Here is an 11102-nt window from a genome sequence, read left to right as displayed (position 1 = left end):
TATGAAAACATTTTCAAAGTGGGAGGAAAACAATTATTGACTAATTCACCACTTTATAATCACGGAAACCACGTACACGTAAGTTTTACCGACACCTTCCTTTCATTTAGCATATTAAAAAAATCAATTTAAAGTCTGATGTTTATTTGTTGTGCTATTTGAAGAAAATAAGTGAGGTTGATGTGAAAACCAAAAGATAACACAAGACCATAATTCCTGTGGACTGGTGGGAGAATTTCAAAGGTTACTGTTTTGTCACCTCTCATTCCATCCATCCCCACTTTCCAATTGTCATGTCAGAGCGCCTACGAGGGCAAATGACCTCTGCGTATTCATGTATTGTAGCGCAGTACAATTAAAGGAGTCATCTTAAAAACTTCAAGTCAGCAGGGGCCGGAGACATCTGGAGAACTAGTCAAAACACAACAGAGCACAACATTGTTTTCCAGCTCAGAACGGAACTGCTCAGCAAAGGAGAAAGAAAGAGCCCTTGACTGCTTCTAAACATTGTTTCCGCCTTTAGTTGTCCCAAACAGGATGCAGCAACATAATCCTTACTTTCAGAGCCACGCCACTTTGCTTCAAACCAACAACCACACGTTGCTCACATTTCATGAGAAAACTCTCAAGAGGTATCAGTGAAATTGTTGTTAAGCGCAATTATGCCACTGATCTTCCAACTACTGCTTCTCATCACAGGTTTTGGAGGATTTAATGGTGTTCGGGATGAAACAATGTGCACTTTGAATGCCTGCTACACTGTATATATGGAGAAGGTGAGCTTTGACAAGGCCAATCAGCGCTGTTTCCACAATGGAGGTTACCTGATGACACTAAGAAATAAAGAAGAAGAAGAAATTCTGCATTCTCTCCTCTTGCTGATCCAGAAGAACAACAGCCAACAATTTTGGATTGGATTAAAGCTGCACAGAGGAGACTGTGTGTTGGCTGACAAGCCCTTAAGAGGCTTCAAGTGGGTGTCTGGGGAAGCAGATTCCCAATACTCCAACTGGAATAAAGACCCCGTGGACACATGCACAGAGCGATGTGTACGGGTTAGTTACAACTCCCCTGATGAGGATCAGCTGACATGGACTGCCGGAGCTTGCAAAGGTCCTTTGTTTTCCGTGTGTAAGTTTTACTTTAAAGGAATGTGCAGTGCTCTGCATCTTTTGGGCTCTGGATACATATCGTACATGGCTCCTTTCTCTGAGGACCCACTGGAAAGTGAGATGAAATCCTTGCCACTTGGAACATATGCTAAAGTCTCGTGCACTGACCAGCAGGAACACTTTTCTGTGTGCATCCAGAAGAATGAAATATATCAGTGGACTGTACCTGGTCCATTTTGCCAACCAGAAAATGTTAAATGCGCACAGAACAATGGTGGGTGTGAACATATCTGCCAGCAGGACTCCGATCAGGTAAAATGCATTTGTAACCAAGGTTATGATCTTGAGGACAATGGACTCTCCTGTAAGATACAAGATGTGTGCACCAGTGACACCTGTGAGTATGAGTGCATCGTGGGAGAGTTGGAACATATCTGCATTTGCCCCATTGGGTTTGAATTGGACGCAAACCTGCACAACTGTTCTGACATTGATGAGTGCCAAGAGTCAGACGCATGCAGCACCCACTTTTGTATTAACACAGCAGGAAGTTACATGTGCGCATGTCGGGAAGGCTTCAGAATGAATCAGGGTAACTGTCACGATCTGGACGAGTGTGTGCATTCCAAATGTTCACAAAGCTGTTTAAATACTATTGGTTCATTCTCTTGCTGCTGTGAAAAAGGCTTTACTTTATCAGAGGACGGCTACTCATGTGAGGACATCAATGAATGTGCTACTGTGCGTTGTCCTCTCAAATGCATCAATACTGAAGGAAGCTTCATCTGTGGATGCCCAGAGGGCTTTCATGTGCATAGCACTGGAACAAAGTGCACTCCAGATGTGACGGATGCAAGAGGATATGAGTCAGTGGGCCAGGAAACACCAGGAAACATCACTGAGACTGTACCCATGACAACAGGGGAGCCCCAGACAATATCCACACCCAAGGATATGCCCGTTCCACTCACTCCAAGCAACACATCCTTGTATGCAAGTGCCAAGGTGGTAAACTCCAGGGTGCTGATCTGTGTACTCGGCTCAGTGATTCCTTTGCTGCTTTTAGTCACTGTGACATTAACGATTGCCGTTGTGCGATGTCGGCGATTGAGAAAGGAAGCAAAGAAAAGTGCAACAGACAGTTATTGTTGGGTTTCCTCTGGTTTCAATCCACGCTTAGAAAAACTATATGAATCCATCTTGACTGACGATTTATGACTTGATGAAGACTGTACCAGATTGGATTACAGGATATTAAAGCATGTTTACATAACTTATGTTTATAAAAGACTTCTCTTTTATCTGAAAACACCAAATCCATGCCACCCTTATCACTCTTGCTTTCTTTGCCTGTTACTGGAACTGAACACACACAAACCCAAGTGCACTCACAAATATACACACACAAAATAGTAAGGTATATATACCGTGAGGCTTCCCAGCTAAATTGACCTCACAGTTCTGAGGACCCGGGTTCATTCCCAGCCCTCCCTGAGTGGAGTTTGCATGTTCTCCCTGTGTCTGTATGGGTTTTCCCCAGGCACTCCGGTTTCCTCCCACATCTCAAAAACATGCAACATTAATTCGACACTCTAAAATGCCCTTAGGTGTGATTGTGAGTGTGACTGTTTGTCTCTATGTATCTTGCGATTGGCTAGCAAGCTGTTCAGGGTGTACCCCGCCTCCAGCCCCTTGACAGGTGGGATAGGCTCCAGCACTCCCACACCCTTGGAAGGATAAGCGGCTCAGAAAATGGATGGATGGATGGATGGATATATATATACAGTGTCACCTTTTTCCATCTAAGCAAATCTTCTGCAACTTTCTCTCTAATACCCACTGCCCTCATATCTTCCCTCACAACATCCATCAACCTTCTATTTGATCTTCCTCTCATTCTTTTGCCTGGTAGCTCCATCCTCAGCACCCTTCTACCAATATACTCACTCTTTCGCCTCTGGACTTGTTCAAACCATCGATGTCTGGTCTCTTTTCTCCAAAACATCCAACTTTGGCTGTCCCTCTCATGAGCTCATGTCTAATCCTATTTAGCCTGCACACTCCTAGAGAGAACCTCAACATCTTCATTTCTGCCACCTCCAGCTCTGCTTCCTCTAGTCTCTTCAGTGCCACCATCTCTAATCCGTACATCATGGCCAGCCTCACCATTGTTTTATAAACTTTGGCCTTCATCCAAGCAGAGACTCTTCTGTCACATAACACACCAGACACCTTCCGCCAACTGTTCCAACCTGCCTGGACCCATTTCTTCACTTCCTTACCACACTCACCATTGGTCTGGATTGTTGACCCAAAGTATTTGAAGTTGTTGTCTGTATCCATGTGCCCTGCGATTGGCTGGCAACCAGTTCAGGGTTTACCCTGCCTCCTGCCCGTTGACAACTGGAAGAGGCTCCAGCACTCCCGTAAACCTCGTGAAGATGAGAGGCTCAGAAAATGGATGTGGCAGCACTGTACTGAGAACTGGAGTTCAAATCCCGGCCCTGCCTATAAGGAGTTCGGGTGTTCTCCCTGTGCCTTTGTTGGTTTTCTCCGGGCACTCCGGTTCCCTCCCACATCCCAAAAATATGCATTAATTAATTGAGTCTCCAATTAACCAACTAATAAACTAAATTGCCCTTACATGTGATTGTGAGTGTGACTGTTGTCTGACTCTGTGTGCCCTGCGATTGGCTGGAAACCGGTCCTGGGTGTACCCTGGCTACTGCCTGATGATAGCTGGCATGGGCTCCAGCACTCCCGCGACCCTAGCCTGAAGCTAATATTAGTAGTACAATATCTGTTTTGGCTTGACGTTACGAGTAAAATAAGTCAGGGACTTTTTCTGAGCATAAATGTGTCATGCTCCTTGTGCTTCACATTGGAAAAACACAGTAGTTAAGTCTTTATCTCATTTCCTTCCTGCCTTAGCTTTCCTTCCGCAGTACCCTGCAGAGGTCTGAGTTTGCCATGAGCCAGCCAACATTTGAAAATGAACTACACCACAGCAACATGGCCTGCTTGAATCTTCAAGTACTTGTAACATTCTCTCTACTTTCTATGTTCTCTATCAACACATGCTTTAGCACTGGGCATGCTGACACCTGTAGGCCTTTCTGCCTCGGGAGCAACTGCTTGGTTATCAGCCAAGACAAAGTGGATTTTTCAACAGCTGAAGAAAAATGTCAAGCCAGGAATGGAGAGCTGATGACACTTCAGTCAGCAGAAGATAAGAGATTGCTTGATATTGTGAAACAAGAACTTGAAGGAAACTTCTGGCTTGGACTTTATTTACCAACTAATGCTTGCAGCAACCTCGCCGTTCATATAAGAGGCTATCAGTGGACCTCTGGCAAAGGACACAGAGACTTTGTTCCCTCTTATATTGGCTGGAAAGATAACATTCGAGTCTGCTCTCCTAGCTGTGTCTCACTTTCAAATGAGCGAAAGCTCAGGGAGTGGCCGTGCTCGAGCACAATTGACGGATTCCTGTGCAGGACCTTCCACAAAAATGCATGCCTGGCACAAGAATTATCAGATGAAACATTTTTTCGGAGTTTGAAGGGATGCTCAGATAGTCCATGTGAGCAAAAGTGCACTCCCTTAAAAGACGGCTTCAAATGCTCTTGTTTCAGAGGATATGCACCGGACAGCAAGGATCCTCGGAGGTGTAAACTCCACTGTGCAAAGGAGAGATGCCCCGCCACCTGTGAGGGAAACACTAACAGTGCTTGCTTCTGTCCTGAAGGCTTCATCATAAATGACAAATTCTGCGAGGACATAAATGAGTGTTTGATGGGTGAATGTGACCAAGAGTGTAAAAACACATTTGGAAGTTATGTCTGTGCCTGTCAAGAAGGTTATGTACTAAGACATCAGGTGGAATGTGTAAAAGCAGTCAATGAACATTTTGTCATAACCACTCCCTCTGTCAGAGGATATTCTAAGCCTGACAATGACACTATGAAAGGTTCCTCTCTTTCTGCAGGCACATTTATTTGGCTGTGGATTTTAGCTGCTTTGGCCGTGGTTGTGATTATTTGTATTGGAAGATTTTATGTGATCAACCACCAGAAGCACAGAGAGCAAAATACCAACCAAAGGTCGAGTCCGCCAGTGGAAAATACTTAGAGCCTTATTTTCGGGAATGGCGTAAATCTGGCTCACGTGCTACATTTGAAAATACTCAGGGCGTTATTTTCTTGAATGACGTAAATCTGGTGCACTGTTGTGCTGCGTCTGATTTACACTATTCGTGGGTGAGACCAGTATTTGTAATGTCATAGACCGATCCTGGCTGCCAGATTTGATAATGGACAGGCTGCGCCACTGGGCGTGTTTACACCCAATTTCATATGCCGGCTGACCTTATTCCCTTTAAATTTGCCGAAATTAACTGACAGTCTCAAATGAGACATCTCTGCATGGGAGAGGATGATGTGTCATTAAGGCTCTCCATGCGTGAGTAGAACATTGTCACCTCTGGCCCGTGTGGCAACAGAGAATGTTAGCGAGTATATGAAATGTGCTGGTGACAACCGCTAGTGACTTGAATATGCCTCCGGAACTCAGATCTGTCTGCCAGCACCGCAATCAAATTCACAAAAATTGCATGAGACAGGTGTTGTGCCAGAACATAGACATGGTCTAAGCAGGCTTACTTGGATCCACTTTCTGCCACCAAATTGTCATTCCACGAGGCACAATTCCAAGGACACGCTTTCTCCTGCACCAGAACACCCAGCTTGGCATTGACTTGTTTGGCAAATTAGCGAAAAAGCCTTGACCATGGACAAAAATCAGGATACGGCAGACAGAGAAGTGTTGTCTGTCCGAAAAAAATCACCCTGAGTGTTGACTATGTCATTATCATTGTGTGTGTTCAGTGTATACTTCAACATTCACGCATTTTAATTGTTTTACATTTTTACAATATTAAACATCTCAGAACTTTTTGACTTTTTTCCACCTGTTCACATTTACCCTCCTCCATTGTATTGACCAATCACCTCCCTCCAACCACTAGTGTCTTGTCCAGGTGTTCGTCGTCTCGTCAATCTCTTGTATTTAACTTGGGGTTTCTTTCAGTTCTTGTTGGTCCACTGCATTGTTGACGTCATGTGTGTCTGTGCCCATAATTCTGTTCTTTGTTTCAAAACGTTTATCCATCCATCCATTTTCTTTGCCGCTTATCCTCACGAGGGTCGCGGGGAGTGCTGGAGCCTATCCCAGCTGTCAACGGGCAGGAAGCAGGGTACACCCTGAACTGGTTGCCAGCCAATCGCAGGGCACATAGAGACAAACAGCCGCACTTACAATCACACCTAGGGGCAATTTAGAGTGTCTAATTACTGTTCCATGTTTTTGGGATGTGGGATAAAACTGGAATGCACGGAGAAAACCAGAACATGCAAACTCCACACAGGTAAGGCCGGGATTGAACCCGGGTCCTCAGAACTGTGAGCCCAACGCTTTACCAGCCGATGTAAATACTGACATGCAGCTGTCCCTTCATGCCCGATGCATTGATTTCTGTTTTGGCCCTTGGAATGATTTTGTTCTACCAGAAACGTTAAAAAAAAAAAAAAAAAAAAAACACGACCAAGTGGAAGAAAATAAATATTATAAAAAATTATGAATGTCTTCCTGTCCATACATGATTCCAGTACACTGTTAAAAAAATAAAGAAAAAATAATAATAATAATTAAAAAGTAATATTCACTGCAGCACAGTTGCGCAGCTGTAAAGTGTTGGCCTCACAGTTCTGAAGACTCTGGTTCAATCCTGGCCCTGCCTGTGTGGAGTTTGCATGTTTTCCCGGTCCCTGTGTGGCATTTCTCTGGGCACTTTGGTTTCCTCCCACATCCCAAAAACATGCAACATTATTTGGACACTCTAAATTGCCCCTATGTGTGATTGTGTGACTTTTGCCTGCCTTCATGTGCTCTGGGATTGGCTGACATCCAGTTCAGAGTGTACCCTGCCTTCTGCCAGTTGACAGCTGGGATAGGATTCAGCACACCCGCGACCCTCGTGAGGATAAGCGGCTGAAAAAATGTATTTATATATATATATATATTCAGGAAAAATGATCTGACACAGTTGTAGGTTAAATAAAAGGCAAATAAAGTAAAGAAACAAAAAGTGTTTTTGCTTTCAAAAAGTACATATAATGCCATTCTGTTTCATTATGTCCTAAAAATTAAATCAGTCAAATGGGATCCATTATTGTTCGCACACTGTCAAAGTTTGATTTTCGTTTCAATGTAGCTCTGAAATTGGTAACCCATAAAAAGATCATGTTTCGAGCTCGTACGGGATCATGTCTACCGAGATTGAAGTGCAAATGGAACGCTCGTTCTGTTGCAGTGACAGATTAGTTTGTTTTTGTAACCCGGTTAAAAATTGGTACAGATAAAAGTTCCGTATAATGGAGTAGCAATTAGTTATAGGTTTTCTTTATGCAATGTCGTGGAATATCTGTTAAACTGTGTGTGCTGACTTTATTTTCTTTTGGAGGGATTTGTATTTAAATGTGTTTGATTCATTTGTGAAAAGGACATACTTTTGTTTGTTGATTTATTGTGGTAACCTGGGTTTTGAGAGAGAGAGAGAGAGAAGAGAGAGAGAGAGAGAGAGAGAGAAGAGAGAGAGAGAGAGAGAGAGAGAGAGAGAGAGAGAGGAGAGAGAGAGAGAGGAGAGAGAGAGAGAGAGAGAGAAGCTGGATGGTGTGACCGGGAGAGGTGGTTGAAAAAACGACAAAGAAAGTGAACGGTAGACATTTATCAAAAGTTGATGAAAGTGTTCGACAAGGACTATTGAAAGTTCAACTGGGATGGTGTGTCATTTGCGTGGACGACACAAATCACACCGAAACGTGGTGGAGTTAGCCGTTACCACAGGGGCTAAAGTGCATGCATGGGACTTGGCTTGGTCGCTAGCAACCAGCTAACGCTAGCTAACAAGACCTGTGTGTTGGACCACGAGGGAGAAGACAAGGGCGCTAGCGTCGAGCTAATGCGGCTAGCAAGGCCTGTGTTTGGACTTCAAGGAAGAAAAAAAGGACAAGGACTCTGAGGACGCTGGACAGAGAAAAAAACCACCTTCACCTTTCTACACTCCTGCCAGGGGAAACACCGCAGTGACATTGAGGTTTGAATTTCGTTTGCTTTGCCGGCTAAATTCATTTTTGCTTGGGCCCTTAGCGTAGGTTAGCCTAGCCACGTGTGTAGTGTGTACCTGTTTTGTTCAATTTATTTACTGAATGACTGTTGAGTAAAGAGATTTGCTTTTCTAACCTTTATTTTGTTATTAAATGTTCACAGTTTTTGTTACATAACCAGGTGTATTAATTGACTATCTGCAAGACAGTTAGAAGTGGGGAGTTTATATGATAGCTGGGTTATCTACATTAGTTAACCTTTACTCACAAGGGAAATATTATTTCAGAGACATTTTGATAGAGAACTAAATGCACAAGTAAAGTTGTAATAGGCATTTAGAGTAATTACCATTGAGTTAATTTATTAGTTTCCTACTTTGGAGTGAGGAAAGAACTCAGGTGGCTACCTTGTCGAATTATTTTTTACTCCAGAGGCGCTACATAATTTGGAGGCACCACTGGGATACTAGTGACATTTATTTGTGCATTTATTTTTTTATTTTGTGCTGGTAAAATTTGATAGCTTGGGTTCTAAAATGGATACACAGACTGAGTTGATAAAACAATTAAGAGGATGGTGCCAATAGGAGTCATTAGATCTGGCTCATGCTGTCTTGGTGGTCATGTATGAAAAAGTAAATACTGATGCCATCCAAGAGACAATGGAAACAGTGAAGAGTCTTGGACGTGGGCGTGTCAGAGGGCGAACTTCGACCCTTCAGTAGAACCGGTACCTGGTTTCGTGTGAATGTAAAGAAGCTGTGAAGAGAGAAATGGTTCCCTTTGATGTGTACCCCATTGATGGTGGTGGATCGTGGTCTGTCGTCACAGTAGATAAAGGCCTGAAGACCAATGCAGCAAGTCAGAGGTTATCCGGACAACAGCAAGCAAATGGCACATACAGAAATGAGACACCTACATCATCTTCACTGGAAGAGGATGTGACCAAATCTAAGCAGCCCTACTACAAGTAGTTAGCGAATTACTCACCAAGACAACACCTTTTAGTGATAATGGAAGCTACCACAGATTATGAACTTCTACTCATAAGGGAAACATTATTTCAGAGACTTTTTGATGGATAATTTAATGCACAAGTAAAAACTAAAGTTGTAAAAGACAGAGTAATTACCAATTTCCTACTTTGGAGTTAGGAAAAAACTCAGGTGGCTACCTCGGCGAAATATTTTATACTAGAGAGGCGCTACATTTTGATAAATGTTCCCACAATGAAAGCGGGATGCTCACCAGTCCAAGTCATTACACCAACTGAAAAAGAAACGAAAAACAATGGCATTATAAAGAAACAAAGCAAAATGGCATTGTATGAAAACAATTGCATTATATATGATTTTCGAAAATAAAAACACTTTTTTTGTTTCTTTACTTTATCTGCCTTTTATTCAACCTACAAATGTGTAAGATCATTTTGCAAGACCCTATATATGTCGAGCCCCGGCCACCTCTCACTCCTGTCTCGGTGGCGACCTAGCTTCGGCCACCTCTTGCTCCTGTCTCGGCGGCAGCCAACCCCTGGTCGTCTCTCTCTCCCGTCTCGGCAGCGACCTAGGCCCGGCCGCCTCGTGGTCCTGTCTCAGTGGTGCTTGAACTCCAGCTGCCTTTCACTCAAGTCACAACGGGGCCTGAACCCCAGCCGTCTTTCGCTCAAGTCATGGCGGCGCCTGAACCCCAGCTGCCTCTCGCCCACGCCTCGGTGGCCTTCGATCCCAAGCCTTGTCTCGCCCAAGCCTCAGTGGCCTTTGACCCCAAGCTGGCCCATGACCCCGAGGTCCTGTTTGGTTCCTGCATTGCCATTGGGACCCCCCTCGTGGACAACTGACTGAGTCACCCCATAGGGACCCTGATGCTAAGCGTCCTAGCCGACGTCCTGTGCTATTCGCCCAAGCTCCTACCTTTGGGTGGTGTGGACAGCCACGAGACAGACTGGGTGAGAGTTTGTGCCCTCCTCCAGGCCTCCTTCCGCCCCCACACCCCCGGTCGTTTTGTTGTTTTGCTGTGTTTGGGATCCGCGTGTTGTGAGTGGGTTCTGTCAAGAGCATGGCCAGGCCACTGCCTTAGGTGGAGCTACATCTGGCAGCAGCTCCACACCTGGACCATATTGACACTAATGAGGCCAACCATATAAGCCTTGAGTTTGTCATTCTCCGTTGCCAGTCGTTGTCCTTGAGACTGCATTAGTCTGTGTGAGTATACAAGCCTCTTGTGTTTTTGCCTCATTGTCACGACCAGCGTTCCCGTGACACTGCAGCTAAGTCAAGTCTTGTTTTTTGCTGAGTAGTAATCTGATTTCGTTTTCATGTTTTTGGACCTTGCCTGTTGTTTTTGTGCCTCAGCCTTTTATGGACAGCTTATCTTTGTATGACCTCTGCTTGGAATAAAACCACCGTCGACATCATGTCCTTGCCTCAGAGTCGCCCCATGTCGTATGCCCGTGACACTCCACAGGTAACAGTAGCCTATTCTAGCTGATTTTAGGCCAGAGCTTGGGTATACCCTGGACTCGTAGACAGTCCATCGCAGCGCCCATATCGACAATTGAAAATTCACACGACATTCACACCTTCAATTAAGTTAAAAGCATGTTTTGAGAATGTGGAAGGAAACCAGTAGACACCATTAAAAAGAGGTCGGTTTCAAACAGAATGCCTAAATTTGATAGAGATGTAACTACAATTTCACTGTGCTATCACATTGACAGATGTTATCTGTACTGTATTTGTATTGCATGTTTCGTGGAACAAATATTGAATTTTTTTTTTTTTTTTTGCAGCATATCTTTCCCCCACCCGATTTAATCCAGTGGCTG

The 11102-nt window shown here is 44.2% G+C and overlaps 1 protein-coding gene and 1 long non-coding RNA gene across 2 annotated transcripts; one reads left to right on the top strand and one right to left on the bottom strand.

Moving 5' to 3' along the window:
- The first annotated feature begins 560 nt into the window (after window positions 1-560).
- Window positions 561-2337, top strand: LOC133513651 (complement component C1q receptor-like). The gene has a single exon (XM_061844608.1). The coding sequence runs from the start codon at window positions 663-665 to the stop codon at window positions 2328-2330; it is 1668 nt and encodes a 555-aa protein (XP_061700592.1). The 5' UTR covers window positions 561-662; the 3' UTR covers window positions 2331-2337.
- Window positions 2338-7816: 5479 nt separating this feature from the next.
- On the bottom strand, window positions 7817-10348 carry LOC133513385 (uncharacterized). The gene is made up of 3 exons (XR_009798480.1): window positions 9746-10348; window positions 9524-9544; window positions 7817-9117 (listed from the first exon to the last, which is right to left on the bottom strand). It is a non-coding gene; the product is annotated as an uncharacterized LOC133513385 (long non-coding RNA).
- Window positions 10349-11102: the final 754 nt, after the last annotated feature.

The sequence above is a fragment of the Syngnathoides biaculeatus genome, chromosome 15 (genome assembly GCF_019802595.1).
Source record: "Syngnathoides biaculeatus isolate LvHL_M chromosome 15, ASM1980259v1, whole genome shotgun sequence".
Lineage (NCBI taxonomy): Eukaryota > Metazoa > Chordata > Actinopteri > Syngnathiformes > Syngnathidae > Syngnathoides > Syngnathoides biaculeatus.
Note: the sequence above shows the minus strand (reverse complement) of the source record. Positions and strands in the feature narration are given on the sequence as shown.